Source organism: Podarcis filfolensis (assembly GCF_964270895.1).
Source record: "Podarcis filfolensis genome assembly, chromosome: 2".
Taxonomy (NCBI): domain Eukaryota; kingdom Metazoa; phylum Chordata; class Lepidosauria; order Squamata; family Lacertidae; genus Podarcis; species Podarcis filfolensis.
The window spans coordinates 12949348-12969993 of NC_139605.1; the positions used below are offsets into that span (position 1 = coordinate 12949348).

General features: G+C 44.2%; 1 protein-coding gene across 1 annotated transcript; it reads left to right on the plus strand.

The window, feature by feature from the left end:
• The first annotated feature begins 3454 nt into the window (after positions 1–3454).
• LOC310757249 (natural cytotoxicity triggering receptor 3-like) lies at positions 3455–19185 on the plus strand. Its single transcript, XM_083602536.1, has 4 exons — positions 3455–3689; positions 16047–16400; positions 17063–17185; positions 18613–19185. The coding sequence occupies exons 1-4, from the start codon at positions 3638–3640 to the stop codon at positions 18672–18674; spliced, it is 591 nt and encodes a 196-aa protein (XP_083458662.1). The 5' UTR covers positions 3455–3637; the 3' UTR covers positions 18675–19185.
• The last annotated feature ends 1461 nt before the right edge of the window (positions 19186–20646 follow it).

Sequence of the window (20646 nt, forward strand, 5' to 3'; positions counted from 1 at the left end):
AAGGAATTAATCTGTTCTTATGTCCGGGGAGAATATTAATGCAGAATGTGGCAGTTTGTGATTTTAAGTCATTAAAAACCCCCTGAATTAATATAAAATAAATAAAAAAGAGAGAAAAGAAGTACCAAAAAGCCCCCACCGGTGCTCAAAACCATTAGCTCACAAATTAAAGTACATCAGCATCTTTATATTTGTATCCTACCCATCTGACTGGGTTGCGCCAGCCACTCTGGGTGGTGTTCTTAAGGGACTAGACAATACATTAGATGCTACAACAAAAACCAACCTGATACAGAAAGAATACAACACAAATGTTATGAATATCAAATAAAGCCATACTTCACTGAGGCTTTGCCATCCCTGTGTTTGACATATCATGGAAGTAACAAATGAAGTTTAGAAACGGAATTAAAACACGACGAATCCTTTTGTTTTTCTAATGGACTTTTGTGGTTAGTATATAGGTGATATACAAGGGACGCGGGTGGCGCTGTGGGTTAAACCACAGAGCCTAGGACTTGCCGATCAGAAGGTTGGCGGTTCGAATCCCCGCGACGGGGTGAGCTCCCGTTGCTCGGTCCCAGCTCCTGCCAACCTAGCAGTTCGAAAGCACGCCAACGTGCAAGTAGATAAATAGGTACCGCTCCGGTGGGAAGGTAAACGGCGTTTCCGTGCGCTGCTCTGGTTCACCAGAAGCGGCTTAGTCATGCTGGCCACATGACCCGGAAGCTGTATGCCGGCTCCCTCGGCCAATAATGCGAGATGAGCACCGCAACCCCAGAGCCGGTCATGACTGGACCTAAGGGTTCCCTTTACCTTTATATGGGTGATTGGAGGATTTTTATGAAGAAAGCTGCTGTGTGATTCAAGGGCTAGTCATTAGAGGTGACTAGTAAGATTGGTACCTCTATTGGGACATCCTCATTAGAAGCCATGATTGTTTAGTCGTGTCCGACTCTTTGTGACCCCATCGACCAGAGCACGCCAGGCACTCCTGTCTTCCACTGCCTCCCGCAGTTTGGTCAAACTCATGCTGGTAGCTTTGAGAACACTGTCCAACTATCTCGTCCTCTGTCGTCCCCTTCTCCTTGTGCCCTCCATCTTTCCCAACATCAGGGTCTTTTCCAGGGAGTCTTCTCTTCTCATGAGGTGGCCAAAGTATTGGAGCCTCAGCTTCACGATCTGTCCTTCCAGTGGGCACGCAGGGCTGATTTCCTTAAGAATGATCCTTCATGGACCACTGCCTTGTCATGGCGAAGGGCTTGAATAACCCAGAGAATCCATGAGCTACGCCGTGCAGGGCCACCCAAGACGGACAGGTCATAGTGGAGAGTTTTGACTAAACGTGATCCACCTGGAGCAGGAACCGACAAGCCACTCCAATATCCCTGCCAAGAAAGCTCCATGGACAAAGACAACAGGCATATAAAAGCCATGATACAAAGCACAAATCAGGACTGGAGGTGATATTTAGCAAGCACACTTTCTCTTTCTCTAGGGTCATTTCCAGGCTGTCAGTGTCTTGTATGAGGGATCCAATCGCATAGCAGAAATTGAATCAAAGCTTTCTAATTCAACAAACCCTTTTTTTTAAAAAACCAACAACAACACAGACTTTTGCAGTTAGGAAAGTGATGGGGAAATGGATAAAAAATGGCGGACATGACTGATTAACAGAGAGACATATTGCAGCTGTGCAAGAAAATCTAGGTGAATGGAGAACGAAATGAATGCAGAATGAATACCCAATAAATACTGCACATTGTCCAAAAAAGCTTAAGCAAATCTGAAGCAAAGCTCAAGAAACAGGTTTGCCTGGAGAATCCCCAGTGTGTCACTGGTGGCTGTTGGCGAGGTTCCAAAATATGATGTGTGTTTCAAAACTTGTCACCACACTAGTTCCTAAGGAAGGAAGGCTGGATATAAAGGTAACCAATAAACATTAGCAAACATTTTCCACTTTTGAAAAGAAGAAGAACTGGTGGTTTCAAGAAAGGATCCGTTTTAGGGGTTTGGTTCCCCTCTCTCCCCCCCCCCCCAACAGCTCTAAACTGAACAAAGCAATGAAGCTTGGCACAAATTTGGTAATATTTCAAATTTTGTGTTTTTAACAAATCCGAAATACAATTTTTGAAAAGCTGCAATTCTGCCCACACTTGTTTGGAGATCATCTCCTTCAGTTCAATGGGACTTGCTTCTAAGTAGAGATGGGTGAATCTGCCCATTTCAGTTTCTCCAAATTTCTTATTTGCAGTCGTTTCTTATTTCTTATTTGCAGACCTATTGCAGTCGTTAAGAGTCGTCAACAGGCTTATCACAGCTATCTGCCCACCACCCATTCCCACCACCCTTCTGAGTAATACCCCTCCCCACCTTCTCACTATATAGAAGGATCTGGCAACTTCTGTTTCAGCGTATCTGAAGAAGTGTGCATGCACACGAAAGCTCATACCAAGAACTAACTTAGTTGGTCTTTAAGGTGCTACTGGAAGGGAAAAAAAAATTTTTTTTTTGACTATGGCAGACCAACACGGCTACCTATCTGCATCCAAATTTCTTGTTGTTCCAATTTTAAATTCAGTCCTCCACACTTCCACATCTGTTTGCGATCTTGTAAAAAAGAAAAGCTCCTTATCATCATTCACACCAGTATCTTAATACAACATTTTTGTACATGTGTACTCATTTTTGTATGCCATTTAACCTAATCTATTAACCTCAAGGTGCTGGTTTGGGTGTATAACTTGGGACCAGGTTAATTGTCCTTACATACCCAATCGACCCCTGGGTTCAACAGGTGAGGGTCTCCTACAGATACAATTTTATCCATTCTGAACAATATAGGAATTGGGCCATTGAGTGTTGTGAGAACTGAAACACAGTCAAATATCGAAATTCTCACACGTCCGAATTTTGCAATGCAGTTGTCCAGTATTTACAAAAATGCACATATTAAATAATGGAAGATTCGAGAGCAAAAAAATATGCATATATTAGGTTAAAGTGCACCTAAAAATGAACATATTGTGGAAATAACATATAAAAACACACCGTATTAGGAGAAATTGCTGGCAAAAATGTATATTAGTCAAAACCGCACACAAAATGTGTTTATTAGGAGAAATTTGCACCAAAATGCTGAAGGTTTTGTAATGTGTTTTTTTTGGGGGGGGGGGGCGAATCGCTGCAAAAATGAGAATTAAATTTAAAACTGGACCGAGGAGAAACTGAGAGAATTGAAATAGACAGGTCTCTGCATCCCTATGAAGTGCCCTTGAAGCATAGTCTCTGATCCAGAATGTAAAAATTGCTCACTTTCACAACATAGGTTGTATGACAGGATGGCTGAAGACTATGGAAAGCTAACAATTGTGTGTGAGACACCTATTTCTGTCTCTGCGCTACCCCACCAGACCCCTTTCCTCTCCTATCTTCACCCCATCGCAACAACCTACAAGCTTCTCTCCGCATCTGCCCCACAAACAGGAAGCCTTGTTTTCAGCCGGTCCTGAGTGACTAGCAACCAGCATCTTTCAGAGACAAGAGAAACTGCCATACTTCCCCATCTCTTATCACCTTCCCCAAAAGGAATTTCATTTCTGTCCACAACTACCACCAACCCACCGGCTTTGTTCAGATGGGCCTCATGGACCTGAAAGCGATTCACTTGATGTTGACTCTGATCACAGGTAACCAAGGCAGGTGTGTTTGATGTTTCACCTTCACAAGGAAAAGCTTTAGGCGAGGGGGCCGGAGAGTCAAAAAAGGGTAGTTCTGATCCAGATTTCTAGGGTTGCCAACTGTCTTTTAAAAAATAGTAATTGTGCGTACTGTCTTTTGCTGGCTCTGTTCCTGTGTCTTTAACAGCAGGCATAACAAATGGAAATTAGGTAAGCATTTTTTCTCCCCTGATTGCGGGCATAATACGACGAGGAAAGCCTCGCCTACTTACCTTCATTATGTCTGGCAGCTGTTGGACACAAGAGTAGAGGGTTGTGTGTGTGTGTTTTAACAAAGCCTGCAACTCTAGAATTTGCACTGTGGAATAGATCTGGTGGATGGAATTTGCTTGTACTCAGGCTCTGACTGATTGCTGCTTATTTGGCAACAGGGAAGGAATCTTTCATCTGTTCACTGGTTGGGAATTTTTTAAATCTTTTATAGTTTGAGTTGATTTCTCAAGTTTTTGTTCTGCTGGAACTTGCAGGCTACCTGAGGCAGGCAGAGGTCTGGATTGTGTGGGCCGATCGGTGAGGGGCTGGGGCTGGACCCTACTTTTTGGCAGGGCGGAGTGGGACTTGATAAGGCTTTGGAATCTACAGAATTTTAGGGAAGAGGGTTGCTAGTTAGAGCATTTATACCTTGGTCTTTGGCTTAAAAGACCCCCAGAGTGGCTTACGTACAGTCAGTTGAATGAATTTTATTATTTCGGTCACAGACCAGTTCTAGCCCACATACAATATCAAGGAAGTCATAAAACAAGATAGGGATACATTTGAATTTGCAGTTAGGTATAACAGGGACAATACAGATATAGCAACAGTTAAAAATATATATAAATTAAAACTTAGTCTACAGTCAGTTAAACAAGGCGGTCCCTGCCCTTGGGTTTACAATCTAAAAAATGCAAGGTAAAAAGGTAAAGGACTCCTGGACGGTTAAGTCCAGTTGAAGACGACTATGGGGTTGCGGTGCTCATCTCGCTTTCAGGCTGGGGGAGCTGGTGTTTGTCCCCAAAAATGCAACACACGAGGGAAAAGAGACAGGGAGGGAAGAGGGGGAAAAAGCAAACAGGCACCAATTCTTAAAATAGTAATTCTTATCACAACCAGCTGACACAGAAACAGTTCAGGGGCAGGAGATATCTGACGGAGATGGTCTTTCAGCAAAACTGATGGAATGAGCCTCGTTCCCATCTCTCACACTGAGGCAGTGATTTGGAGTGCTTCAATCTCATATTGGCAAATTTGGAGGGTGCGCAACAGACCCATTCCCCTCCCACCCACAAAAACCAGACCTTTGGGAAGGTGATGGGGAAAGTGTGGGATTATTATCTAACTTCCCTGCGAATAAATGAGGACTTAATGCTCAATCAGCAGGTAATCTAGAAGCACCCTCAATAAAGACACATTGGACAGCAAGGGCTAGAGATAAACATGTGCTTTGTACGCTGAGCATCCCAGATTATTATTGTGTGTGTGTATAATTTTTATTAAGTTTTCTATTTTACAATTTAAAATATTCATTAAACAACTTTAAAATGTCAGTGACTTCCATTCCTCTCTTTCCATGGTTCAATCGCATATTGCAAACCCCCGCATATTTTACATAAACTAAACCATTCAATATTCCATTAATACATCCATCAAAACTTGTTTACACTGTTGAATTTATCTTAATAATGCCAATGTTTTCAAGTGTACACAGTTCCCCCCCATTTATTCAATAAACGTTTTCCGTTCTTCTTGTTCTCTTATTCTATATGTCAGGTCCGTAAACTGCTCATATTCCATCAGATAGGTAGCCGTGTTGGTCTGCCATAGTCAAAACAAAAAATTTTTTTTCCTTCCAGTAGCACCTTAAAGACCAACTAAGTTAGTTCTTGGTATGAGCTTTCGTGTGCATGCACACTTCTTCAGATACACTGAAACAGAAGTTGCCAGATCCTTCTATATAGTGAGAAGGTGGGGAGGGGTATTACTCAGAAGGGTGGTGGGAATGGGTGATTGGCAGATAGCTGTGATGAGCCTGTTGACGACTCTTAACGACTAATAGGTCTTACAGGAAAAAGCAAGGGGTGAGAAGGTGAAAAATGGCTTTGTCATGTATAATGAGATAAGAATCCAATTTCAGACCAGGTCTCTCCATGGTTTTAAGTTTGGTAATGAGTTGCATATTCCATCAGTTTAAGTTGCCGTTCTTCTTTAGTCGGGACTTCGCTCATTTTCCATTTTTGGGCTAATGAAACACGGGCCGCAGTAGTGGCGTACATAAATAGCCTTTTTTGACGCCTGGGAATTTCCATCTGAATTATCCCCAACAAAATATTCTGGTTTTTTGTTTTGGAAAAGTACTTTTTAACATTTTTTTCAATTCATTATAAATTATTTCCCAATACTCCCAGATTAAATCCCTGGCATCTCAGGCTGAGCTGGGAAAGATCCCTCTCTCAGATCCTTCTGCTAGTCAGACCTGGTGGTGGGGTGTTAATGGACTACAGTTCCCATCAACCCTGAATATCGGGCATGCCGGCAGGCAATGAGGATAATGGAAACTGTGGCCATACAACATTTGGAGGGCTACATGCTCCCTATTCCTGTTTGGGGCAATATTTACCAGGAAGATAGCCATTTCGTTTCCTCTATGTCTTTTGTTTATTTCTGCAAAAAGCTTTGTCGATTTCACTTCCTTACTTCTGATGGTACCAGCGAAACTGTAAAAACCTTCCACAGGAGTGAGGAGGAGGGCAAACCAGCAACCCATAATATAGTAGCACAGCTTTCCACCCTGCCAGAGCAAGCCGACCCACATTCCACCCTTCCTCTCAAAGTAACTCAGGGTGGCAAACACATCTATAAAATTATTGAAACGTTCTTAGATCAGGTCTAAAAGCATCCTTGAAACAGTCACATTCTCTCAGCCGGCCATTAAATGCCTGGGTAAGCAGGAATGTTTCTAAACTCCTGAAAGTAAATAATGAGCGAAAACAAATGCATGTTGCCAGGGAGGGCATTCCACAAATGGGGAGCCACCACTGAGAAGGCCCTGCATGTATTTGTTTTGTTTGTTTGTACGGATTTAGACATGCAGCTTTTCCATATAACCTCACAAATCAGCAACAATTAAGATCAATAGAAGCAAGATAGAAACAGTGGTAGGGAAATCTTTTCTGAAAGTTAGCTCTCTCCTTCCCCCCAGGGCAAGACAACTCTCTGTGGGAGGGATGCACTTTCAATTAAAAGCTAAATCTATCCAATTCGTGCTTTCCAAAACAGTGTGAGAACTGAAACACTGCCGTCCTTTGACAATCACAAACACCCGAATTTTGTGATTCAGTTCTCCAACCAGACAGTGCTTACAAAACTGCATATATTAGGGGAAAGTCTGCATTAAAATGAATATATTTGTGAAAATAGCATGCCAACATGCATTATATTAGAGGGAATTGCTTGGAAAATTGTGTATATGAGATGCTTATTAGAAGAAATTCCCACTGAAATGCTGAAGAATTCTCATGGGGATTTTTTAACACGCCAATTGCTACAGAAATTTGGAAAACAGAATTTAAGACTAGAAAAAAACGAGAAGCAGAGATAATCAAAATTGTCAGATCCTCTGCTAACCCCATGGTGGTAGCTGGAGGAGACTAGAATTGACTGGTGTCTTTGGGCTCCAGAATGAGAATTTTAATTTCTGGGTGGTCAAATTCTGGTGAGTCTATAAACAATTGTCTTTGTGTCTTCAGTATTCAAATTAAAATGAATTTTATTTTATCAATTATTTATTTATGCTACTCCTAACTTTACAGACAGAGGGAAGTAAGCAGAATGAAAACTTAATATAAGTTTTGTGCTGATTTTCATTTGTAACATTTTATTTCTTTATATTTAGAGGATATTCTCTTCAGCTGTTTTACATTGTTGAAATTTCCTTGTATTTTTGTCATTTTTTAAAAATATTATCAACCATTTATTCATCTGTACAAGCATCTGAAAGTGATGTACAATAAGACTAGACATACATGGTAGAGGTCCAATTATTCAGCTGGGAAAGCTGGTTGGAACATAAATGAAGGAGACTCCACCACACTCCTTGGCAGCAAATTCCACTGTCGAACAGCTCTTACTGTCAGGAAGTTCTTCCTAATGTTTAGGTGGAATCTTCTTTCTTGTAGTTTGGATCCATTGCTCCGTGTCCGCTTCTCTGGAGCAGCAGAAAACAACCTTTCTCCCTCCTCTATGTGTTTTTATGTGTAATATCTATTTCGGTGCCAAGGAAGATTCTCTATTTAGTTGTTAACTGTGCCTTACAGAATGTGGTTCCCCCCCCCCTTGTTTTTTTTTTTTTTTTGAGATGTTTTAACCTATACTGTAAGCTGCTTAGGTATTTGTTTTAAAAATTGGTAAATGGTCTATGCAAAACTTACTTATCTGCCTGTGCCGTAAGACCCCATTGGCAGGTTACAGCAGGAAAAACCAAACTGCTACAATGAAACAAGAAAAGTGTAAAAATTGTCAAAAATAGCATCATATATAAAACGTTTAAAAACAATTCCATATATGAAAACAGAGGCAGACTGGGATAAAGATCTCCACTTAAAAAGGTCTTGTTGGGAGATGAAAGGATTCTGTGGTTGATGACGCCGGCACCTAAATAAATAACTAAAATAAAAATTATACCAAAATAAAATTGCAACAACAAAAAAGCAATATCATAAAATAAGTTTCACCAGATTCAATGGAGCTTGCATCCAAGCACCACAAAGTGAATGCAAATTGCGTTAATTTGTGATAGATACTTGCAGCTTTGAAATTTGGTGTCAACAATTGACTTGCTTGCCTTTGTATGAAGTTAATGTGGTCCTGATGTTGAGTGAATGCAGTGGTACCTCGGGTTACAGACGCTTCAGGTTACAGACTCCGCTAACCCAGAAATAGTACCTCGGGTTAAGAACTTTGCGTCAGGATAAGAACAGAAATCGTGTGGTGGCAGCGGGAGGCCCCATTAGCTAAAGTGGTACCTCAGGTTAAGAACAGTTTCAGGTTAAGAACGGACCTCCGGAATGAATTAAGTTCTTAACCCAAGATACCACTGTATGGGGAAAACAGTGATTTCTACACTTGATTCTGTTTCTGTAGGAATTATCTGACATCCTTGGTATATACCGTACATTTAAACCTGAATCCTGACAAGACAGAAATACTGTTTGGGGGGAACAGGGGGCGGACAGGTGTGGGGGACTCCCTGGTCCCCCATACCTGGGAGCAGCCTGGGAGTCATTTTGGACTCACAGCTGTCCATGGAGGCGCAGGTCAATTCTGTGTCCAGGGCAGCTGTCTACCAGCTCCATCTGGTACGCAGGCTGAGACCCTACCTGCCCGCAGACTGTCTCGCCAGAGTGGTGCATGCTCTGGTTATCTCCCGCTTGGACTACTGCAATGCGCTCTACGTGGGGCTACCTTTGAAGGTGAGCTGGAAACTACAGCTAATCCAGAAGGCGGCAGCTGGACTGGTGACTGGGAACAGGGGTGGAGGAAGGGAGGCAGTGGGGGTGGACCGCCCCGGGTGTCACCTCTGAGGCGGCTGACAAAATGACATGCGGCACTCACCGCAGGGCCTGCAGCATGCCCGAGCCACACGTCTCTTCTGGGACGTGGTGGCTTGGGCACCCGCAGGCTCCTCACTGCCCCCAAATGGTCCACCCGCTGCCTCCCCCTCAGCTGTAGGGCAGCAGAGTGGGAGGAGACAGGCCGACTCCTCGGAGGCCCCACGGAGTATCCTGCCCCGGCTGGCCCCGCCCTTCTCCAAATATCCTTGTCACTCTGTAAGCTTTCTTAATAATAATTGTGTTTAGTCGTGTCCGACTCTTCGTGACCCCATGGACCAGAGCACGCCAGGCACTCCTGTCTTCCACTGCTTCCCGCAGTTTGGTCAAACTCATGTTGGTAATAATAATTATAATAATAAAAATAGTAAATAATAATAAATAAACAATAAATAAATAGTAAATAGTAAAGGTAAAGGGACCCCTGACCATTAGGTCCAGTCGTGACCGACTCTGGGGTTGCGCCGCTCATCTCGCTTTATTGGCCGAGGGAGCCGGCGTACAGCTTCCAGGTCTTGTGGCCAGCATGACTAAGCCACTTCTGACGAACCAGAGCAGTGCACGGAAATGCTGTTTACCTTCCCGCCGGAGCGGTACCTATTTATCTACTTGCACTTTGACGTGCTTTCGAACTGCTAGGTTGGCAGGAGCAGGGACCGAGCAACGGGAGCTCACCCCGTCACGGGCATTCGAACCGCTGACCTTCTGATCGGCAAGTCCTAGGCTCTGTGGTTTAACCCACAGCACCACCTGCATCCCTAATAGTAAATAGTAAATAATACTAAATAGTAAAAATTGTAATAATAATTAGTATTATTTTATATGCCACTACCTGACTGCGTTGGGACGCGGGTGGCGCTGTGGGTAAAACCTCAGCGCCTAGGACTTGCCGATCGCATGGTCGGCGGTTCGAATCCCCGCGGCGGGGTGAGCTCCCATCGTTCAGTCCCAGCTCCTGCCCACCTAGCATTTCGAAAGCACCCTTAAGTGCAAGTAGATAAATAGGTACCGCTTTATAGCGGGAAGGTAAACGGCGTTTCCGTGTGCTGCGCTGGTGCCAGTTCGCCAGAGCAGCTTTGTCACGCTGGCCACGTGACCCGGAAGTGTCTGCGGACAGCGCTGGCTCCCGGCCTCTAGAGTGAGATGAGCGCACAACCCTAGAGTCTGTCAAGACTGGCCCGTACGGGCAGGGGTACCTTTTACCTTTACCTGACTGCGTTGCCCAGAGAACCATGTTTTAGACATTTAAAAAAAAAGGGAAAAAAAGATTGCTCAGGATTTTAACTGATTTTATATCTACTGCTTTTTTGTACTTTTTTTTTTTGCTGTAGCTACAATAATTGCTTTTGTTTCTGATGTTTTTGATCTGTTTTATATTTGTTTTATGGTTCTCTTTTTCGTAGGCTATCTTGGAAATCTAGATTAGTAAAATTATGTTAAGGAAACAAAGGATGCTGAGAATCGTAGCTCCGTGTGGGGTAAACTACATTTCCTGGTATTCTTTAGTGGTGGAAACAGTGTGTTTTGAATGTATGGTGTATATGCAGCTTTAAAGATCAGAATGAAATGGCAAGATTTACCCAGTGGAGTTGGAGTTCCGTATTTGCAGAACTACCATTGAAAAGTGGTTCCGAATCACGTTGCATTTCCTCACCCTTTTTGAAAATAGATTTTATTTGATTTTTTAAAATATAAATTAATAACAAAATCAATTACAAATGCATATAAAGAGATTGCTCTGAATTGCAAGACTTCCCCCCATCCCCTCCATGGGTCTAAATGTCAACATTTACAACTGCTTATCAATCCGTTATCCACATTAAAAAAAAAATCCATCTGAGTTATCCACAGTCTTTGTTACCTTATAAGTGAGATTAAAATCCTGCTATTGTTTCATCTGCTCGCAATGGTCTCCTAAATAAATTATAAAATTTCCCATTCTTTTTTAAAGTTCTTGTCCTCTTGGTTCCTGAACTTTCCACTTAATTTTGCCATTTCTGCATGGTCCATCAACTTGGTTTGCCATTTTTACCTGCTCGAGGTTGTTTCTTCTTTCCATCTCTCGGCTAATAACATCTATGCAGCAGTTGTCTCATACAGTGGTACCTTGGGTTACATACGCTTCAGGTTACACACTCCGCTAACCCAGAAATATTACCTCGGGTTAAGAACTTTGCTTCAGGATGAGAACAGAAATTGTGCTCTGGCTGCATTAGCTAAAGTGGTGCTTCAGGTTAAGAACAGTTTCAGGTTAAGAACGGACCTCCGGAACGAATTAAGTACTTAACCCGAGGTACCACTGTACATAAAAAGTATTTTCTGATCCTATGGAATCTTGGTACCTAATTCCTAATAAAGACGAATAATGTTGCATTTTAAAAGGCTGGAGCAAAATCAAAATCTGTTTTTTAATTTTTTTAAAAGGGGATTTAGAGCCCCATGGGCTCTTGCAGAGAGAGGCACCTGACTTTTGTAACAATAACTATACAACCTTTAGAAGACACCTGAAGGCAGCCTTGTATGGAAAGGTTTTTTTTAATGTTTAATATTTTATTGTGTTTTTATATATGTTGGAAGCCTCCCTGAGTGGCTGGGGCAACCCAGTCAGATGGGTGGGATATAATAATAATAATAATAATAATAATAATAATAATAGTTGTTGTTAAATAGGAAGTCCCTATCTGGATTCTACCAAATGAATAAACAAATGAGGTCAGAGTAAAAGCGGCTCTTGCGGCAGCATCCTGTGTTACTAACAGTTCCTCAAACTCATATATATATTTTTAGTGCTGCAGGGGAACTTCCATTACATACAGAACAGAGAAGTCCACGACAACACACGGTCAGGCTTGTAAAACTGCGAAGCAAGGGATAGTTTCAGAACGAAAATAAAAGTGAGCCCGTGATGTGTGGCCATTTGAAATATCTGGCTTAAATTACGGTGAGGGATTTAAGCCACAGATAACTGTGAGGGAGGGGAGAACAGGAAGGTGTCTAAGATGAAAGCTGCTGTGTGACCCAATAGACTAGTCATTTGTGGTGACAAGCGAGGCTCTGATGGGAGGAAATATGCCTCTGAGTGACATTTGCCGGGAAACAGTGCACTCTTGTGCTCAGGTTTTGCTTTCAGGCTTCCCACAGGGATTTGGGTGGCTGTTGTGAGAACAAAATGGCGGACTGAAGGACCACTGGCCTGATCCCTCCTCTTCCACCACACCAAAAACAGGTTGGTGGTGGCTAGGACCTGGTATCCCCTCCCCAATCAGTCAAACATCTTTATATTTGAAATACTTCATTGTCACTTGTACAACTTGTAAAGGTAAAGGTAAAGGGACCCCTGACCATTAGGTCCAGTCGTGGCCGACTCTGGGGTTGTGGTGCTCATCTTGCTTTATTAGCCGAGGGAGCCGGCGTACAGCTTCCGGATCATGTGGCCAGCATGACTAAGCCACTTCTGGCGAACCAGAGCAGCACACGGAAACGCCGTTTACCTTCCCGCCAGAGCGGTACCTATTTATCTACTTGCACTTTGACGTGCTTTTGAACTGCTAGGTTGGCAGGAGCAGGGACTGAGCAACGGGAGCTCACCTCATCGTGGGGATTCACGGGGACCTTCTGATCAGCAAGTCCTAGACTCTGTGGTTTACAGTGAGATTACATGAGCACCCCCCACTCAGCTCTCTTAGTCTTAATTCCCCTCGTTTACTGACCCACCAAACTCGAAAGTCAGTTGCCCTGTTGTTAACTTTTCATTCAGCAGCCTAACAGCCCACGGATAGAAGCTGTTCTTTACCCTGTTGGTGGGACTAATCCTGCTTCTATATCTTCTGCCCGAGGGCAGGAGATCAAGAAAGTGCCGGCCAGGGTGTGAATCATCCCTGAATATTTTCCGCACTCTCCTGAGGCAATGTTCTTCCGCTGTTTCATCCAGCGGATTCATGGGACAGCCCATAATATCTTGTGCTGTATTCACCACCCTCTGCAGTCATTTCCTATTAGATGATGTCAAACCAGCGTACCGCACCGTGATGCAGTATGAAAGGACACTTTCTATTGTTGACCGGTAGAAGGAGATCATCCAATGTTGATTGACATTGTTCTTCCGCAATACTCTGAGGAGATGGAGTCTCTGTTGGGCTTTCTTAACCACCTAGGTTGTATTTATTTTCCAAGTAACGTCTTCACTGAGATAAACTCAGCTGTTAGATATACAAAATACAGAGCTGGTTATCACAGCAATGGATACCCACACAATACATCTCCAAGGCTTCCTTTTATTGAGAGAAGCTGCTGCATGGGATTCAGTTCTGCTCCCGGCCTTCCAAATTTCCTGCACCCCCTTTCTAGGCTAAAATGATCCAAATGAGCCAAAGACAGACTTACAGAGAGGGAAAGAAAAGCAGGGATAGATTGCACATGGTTGCTTTCCTTACGCACGTTTGCCTTTTTACCGTCAAACAGGAAGTTGGTCGACTACTTCCCCTCACATAACGTTGTCCAACAGCCTGCCCACATGCGCCATCCTCATGTCATGATTGCAAACTACTTCCACAAACCCAAATTCGGCAACAGCTACATGGAACGGAAGGGGATGTGTGTAGGGTGTGTGGGTATGTGGCCTTGCTAATATCCCCCTGCACAAAAAAATGAATCCCACACAGACCCCGTCAGGATGTGTGATCCTGCACGAAACAGTAAAAGTGCGCAGATTCCTAATAATAGGACATTCCATCAGCGAAAGGATTTCTGCTTGCGCAACAGGAAATCCTCCCCCTTTCCTCCCCTCATGCATCCCTCAATCTGTTCCAGGGGTTCTGTTCTGGTCTGTCCAACACTCTGAAGATTTTAGCAGGGCATGAGGTCCATGTGCTGGGAGGTGGGGAGTCCCATTGTGCAAGAGGAGTTATTATCATTATACAGTCGTACCTTAGAAGTCGAACGGAATCCGTTCCGGAAGTCCGTTCGACTTCCAAAATGTTCAGAAACCAAAGTGTGGCTTCTGATTGGCTGCAGAAGCCACATAAGCCCCATTGGACGCTCACCTTCTAAAAATAGTTCGCAAACCGGAGCAAGCACTCACTTCCAGGTTTGCGGCGTTCGGGAGCCAAAACGTTTGAGAACTAAGCTGTTTGAAAACAAAGGTACGACTGCAATTGTTTTTAAATTTATGAGTTGCTTCCTATGAGGCATCTTTAAGTGATTTCACAATACAATTAAAACATATATAAAACGATTGCATATATAAAAACGAACGCCATTACAAAATGCAGAAACAACAACAAACAACAAACAAAAAATCAGTTGAAAGAATTGCATGCAGAAAAGCAACAGTTCAAATTTCAATCCAGATTCCTACTTGGATCTCCATAATAATAATCCTCAATGTTTGTATGCCACATTCCACCTGTTGCAAGCGCATTGTGTAAATAATCTCAGAAAGGCTGAACGAAACCTGAGCGCCCGGCAATCCAGCCTTGTAAACAAGCCCACAAACCTTTCTAGCATGCTGAAATATTTACTACCCTGCTAAGAGACTCATTTTCTACCTCCATAAGAAGATAAGCCTTCCTCTGAAGCCAGAATAGGGAAGAAAGGCCAACAGGCTCTTAGGATTGTGTATGGTTGTTGTTGTTGTTGTTGTTGTTGTTGTTGTTGTTGTTGTGTGTGTATGCATGCATTGCAGGCAGATTGGCCCGGGTTCAATGCTCAGCAACTTCAGACAGGTCTGGTAGAGACCCCAGTCTGAAAGCCTGGACAGCTGTTGAAATATACTCGGAGTCGAGAGTGGATTTCATGCTCTTTATTCAGCTCATAGTGCTGAGGAGGAATGGAAGTTTCCCCACAATATCTGCTTTATATATATTATTTACACAATGGGCTGCACGTGATTGGCTAATTCCGGGATTCTCCTGTAGGCCAATCAGGTTGTGGATTCACTTCCATCTGGAGCCGGATTGGGTGGCTCCTGCAGACCAATCATACTGCTGCATTGTTCTAGGACCAATCAGACTGCTGCATTCTGAATCCTATTGTTCTAGGACCAATCAGATTGCTGCATTTTGGATCCTATTCAACTCAGTACATAACAGCTGTTAATACTGCTGCGCCAGATGAACCAACACCCTCCCTCGGTGAAAGGGAGATTTCTGTGTCCCTTTAGTGACCAGGTGAGTGATTAAATACAAGGCTGTTATGACCTAAAATTTGGCAGAAGGGAGACAACCGAGGAGAAGCACAAAGACCATTGCACAGAGAGACCATAAGCCAAGACCAGCATGGCATACGATTGGGGACGATGAGAATTGCCGTCCAGCCATTGGAGCTGTGTGGGGTGGGACTCCTGCCTTATGTCCTGACTCTTCCATCTTTGTTCTTCTAGCTTCCCAGGCTCAACAACTCTGAGAGCACCAAATATGGTTTCCAAGAACTGAGGGGGATGCACCTCCAGAACACAGAGGAGGAGCAGTTGAATTGAATTTCTCCCTCATTCCTGCTGTGGTCTAATGCAACTGGAATTATAGCCACATGAGTTTTATTTCCTCCTCTTGACCATGTTGGAAATAAGTTTTGTGTGAACAATGGTGCCTCATTCAGGGATCGTTAAGACTGTACAGTTTAGCTACGCTGGGAGGTTAGACTGGGAGTACTGGTCAAGACCATGAACAACTGGGACTCCTGACTTTCCTTCTCTCTCACCCCCATCCCATTTCCACTCTCCTAGCTTCCCAGGCTCAAGAACTCCTCATGGTCTCCCAGCCCAGCTCAGCAGAAGGCACGGAAGGCGGTTCCGTCACCTTGACCTGTTCCTACAACTCCACCTCAGAGCCCAAGGTTGGGAGCTTCCGGTGGGTGAAGGAGCCAGGAGTGGAGGTCAGAAAGACCACCCAAGAATTCATGGGAAGGGTGAGTCCCACCTCGGAGCAGGCCTTCCTCTTGGGGAGAAGAGCCGACATAGAGATACGGGATCTGAGACATTACGACTCGGGGGTGTATAGATGCGTGGTGAAGATCCCTGGATTCCCGGAGACATCGGGGAACAGGACTGAGCTTCGCGTGCTTAGAGAAGACCTGAAAGGTAAGCTGATGGGAAATCTAGGAGGCCTGGCTTTTGTATGGGTGGGTTGTATTGTCCAATTCAGGCTCCCAATCTGGTGTCCCAGATCAAATGACCTGAATAGCTTTTGGTAGTCCGTAAGTTCTGAGAACCGGCAGCAAAAGTGAAGAAGAAGAAGAAGAAGAATAATAATATAATAATATTTATACCCCTCCCATCTGGCTGGGTTTCCCCAGCCACTCTGGATGGCTCCCAACAGAATATTAAAAACACAACAAATGTCAAATATTAAAAACTTCGCTAAACAGGGTTGCCTTCAGATGTCTTCTAAAAGTCAGATAGTTGTTTATTTCCTTGACATCTGATGGGCGGGCGTTTCACTACCGAGAAGGCCCTCTGCCTGGTTCCCTGTAACCTCATTTCTCACAATGAGGGAACCACCAGAAGGCCCTCGGAGCTGGACCACAGTGTCCGGGCTGAACGATGGGGGTGAAGATGCTCCTTCAGGTATACTGGACAGAGGCTGTTTAGGGCTTTAAAGGTCAGCACCAACACTTTGAATTGTGCTCAGAAACGTACTGGGAGTCAATGTAGGTCTTTCAGGACCAGTGTTATATGGTCTCGATTATATGTCTTTGTGTTCCCCTGTCTTAATCCATTCTCCCGTGTTTGGGATCTTCCAGGATCTAATTCTGCACCACAACGGGATCCCATGGTCCTCATATGGCTTCTCCTGCGTGCTGTCCTCTGTACCTTTGGAATTACAACCACTGCTTTGGTGACACGTCTTTATTATGGGAAGAGATGTGAGTAACCCTCAGACCCCATCCGTCTGCAGAAGCTAGCATTTTCTGGACCATAGAGAGAGTCAGAAGGGGAAAGGGGCAGAAGATTGCCATGGCCAGGAAAGTGTGATCCAACCCACAGACCCAATTCAGGCCCCCAATATGATGCCACAGATCAAGGTGACCTGAGTGTTCTAGCTGTCAGGAGTTCAGCCTACACTCGAGTAGGACCCTGGCAGAGACACATGCCCGACTGGCATGTTCCCTCCCTCCTGGTCAATCGTTCGGGAGCTTCAAAAGCTTTCTTCTGCCTGAACATCACAGCCACCGATGCCAATAGACACCGGCACACTTAGGGATCCACAGAGTTTGTGCAGCTTGTGTAACAGACCTCAGCATTTTGGCTAATCTGCTTTATTTACATATAAACACACACGGAGCACTGCAACATGGCTCCCTCTCTCTCTAGCATCAGACAGCAAAGAGAAAAAGAACAAAGGACAGTAGTCCCACTTCATGGAACACTTCCCACTCTGTGGAATGAAAACATACACCATCATGTGATAGACAACAATCCCATGACTGCAATCATAGAGCAGGAATTCTAACACTAGCCAGCCTACCCAGTCTTAGTCCTAAATCCATTCAGGGGAAGGCTAATGCTTAATCAGGGTTTTTAAGAATCCCTAATTAAACATACAAGTGGGAGGAAGACAAGAGGAAAAGGAAATGTGCCCCTTCCATGACCGAGAGCAGTGCGTTCAATCTTACTTAGCATGCCTAGCAGGCGCATTCACTGTCAGTATCTGCTTGAGAAGGAGCATGCTACAGAATTCAGTCCTGCGGGGCAGAGCCAGCCTCTGACATTTTAGCATCTGAGTCAAATCGCAAAACTGCATGCCCCTCCTGGTCAGAAAAGAAGGGTTGACTGAAGACCTTCATTAGGAACCAGAGGGCAATAAATATCTACATCAGATCTTCTGCCCCTGTGGATCTTGCTGCCTGAGGCAGTCCCCTCACCTTGTCTCATGGGTGGGACGGCACTGGTGAGTGGTGCTACTTCACAACCACCTGGGCAAGAAAAGGCTATTCGTACTAACTCAGGCCAGGCCAGGCCAGGCAACTAAGCCAGGTGGCGGCAGGGCAGCTCTGAGGGAGAGAGGACTGCTCCGTAGGCCTCGGTGGGGAGTTGTAGGTGGCAGCAACAGATCTGTGGGATCTCTGGTGCGCTGGAACATCCATTTCCACACCCCTGGATATCAGCTGTGTGGGGCAGGTGGGTGCGGCTTGGCCAAAATGGCCCCATGGGCCAAATGGGAAGTTCTCATGCACCTCAATTTGATACTTCCTTCTTGCGCATGTGTCAGGTGTTGTTGTTTTGGTTATGTCAGGCTGCGCACTTGGAAAACCAGTCTGCTAATAGTTACCTCTTTTCTTCCTTATTCTAGCTCCACAAAACAGGCCATTGCACCGCAGACAGAACAAATGTAAAGCAACAAGCAGGAATTGACAACAGCAGCAGAGGCAGCTACAAAACCCACGACCCATTCTCTATTCCTTTTCCCCTTCAATCCAGCAGAACTCATCCTCCTTTTTACCTTACGGTCTTCAAATAAAAACGTCTTGGAGATCCCGGGCTACAAGGAGGTTAGGCTGGCCTCAACCAGAGCCGGTGCTTTTTCGGCTATGGCCCCGATCTGGTGGAACACTCTGTCACAAGAGACTAGGGCCCTGCGGGACTTGACATCTTTCCACAGGGCCTGCAAGACAGAGCTGTTCCACCAGGCCTTTGGCCAAGGCACAGTCTGACCCCCTCCTTGGGTAAACCACATAGAACTCTAGCCCAATGGTTGCCATTAATTTGATTTTGAATTGATTTTAGAATGAATTGATTTTAGAATGCATTTTAATTAATTGATTGTGATTTTATGTAAACTGTGTTATTTTTATTGTTGTTAGCTGCTCTGAGCCCGGCTTCGGCTGGGGAGGGCGGGATATAAATAAATTTATTATTATTATTATTATTACAATTTGAGGACCTTCATCAACAGAGCAGAATTAACCCTTCTGTAGACTCCTCTGCTACTGAGCAAACTTAATACAGGCTGAATTTGATGTTACAGTTTCGGTAATTATATTGCTAGATTATCCTTGGATCGCCCAACCCAATAGACAATACTGACAATTCCTACTAAGGATCCGGCATTCTTCTTCTTTGGCGATCACTCGTAACCAAGTAAGATTGTCTTCCATGAACACTGTTTTAACAGTGAGTCCGTAAGTGACTGTGGAGGCCAATTCTGGAGCCACACGTCCTTCCACACCATGCCTAGGTTTCCTTTTTAAAAATCTCTGTCATTTCCAACTGCTCTTTAAAACCTTTGGCGCAACAAAGGCTTCTCCTAGACCAGGCTTCCTCAACCTCGGCCCTCCAGATGTTCTGAGACTACAATTCCTATCATCCCTGACCACTGGTCCTGCTAGCTAGGGATCATGGGAGTTGTAGGCCAAAAACATCTGGAGGGCCGAGGTTGAGGAAGCCTGCCCTAGACTAAAACGAAACCTAGGTGTAGCCCTTTCAAACGTTCACTGGCAAAGGGGCCTGGGGGAAACAACCACCCCCTCCACAGTCCGAGGACACCCTAGACTTGTTTGCACTCAAGTCACCAAAAGATTGCAGCTCCCTGCATGGCGCTGACGTGGAAGGAAACCCACCAGAAGAAGGGACTTTTTATCATATGTGGTGGAAGTGTAGAGAAGTTTAAAAAAATTGGGAAATGATATACAATGAATTGAAAAAAATGTTTAAAATGACATTTGTAAAAAAAAACCCCAGAAGCATTTTTGTTAGGGATTGTAGGACAAGGAAAACAAAGAATTTATTTATGTATGCTACAACAGCGGCAAGAGTCTTGATAGCACAAGGATGGAAGAATGAGGAAATCCCGAAGAAAGAACTGTGGCAAGAGAAATTGATGAATTACGCAGAACTGGCCAAATTGACTTACAAACTGCGAGACAAGGGCAACTGTGACTTCAAGGAGGAATGGGAACTTTTTACAAACTATCTAAAAAGACAACAAAATGAACTGGACTCCTTGGCAGGTTTTGAATAAACATACACAATTTTATTGGTTGATAACATGATGGATAGATATGTAAGGATATGTACAATTTTATAATATGCAGAGAAAATAGGTGAAGAGAAATCAGGGAGAGGAGCTGAGGATGGGGAGGGGGAAAATAATGTATATGGTTTGATAATTTGTTATGTGAAAACTGAGCAATAAAAAATATTTTAAAAAAGAAGGAAGGAAGCCCACCAGGAGGGGCTCGCTTCCAAGTAAACGTGTGGTGGACCGGGCTGTGCAGTTGATAACAAAGCTCTCCACCCATGCTTTGCTGGGTGATGTCAGACTAACCCGTACAGGGCTTCTTGAACTCAGATTGCAAAACTTTTTCAGTTGTGTTTTCTGTGAGAA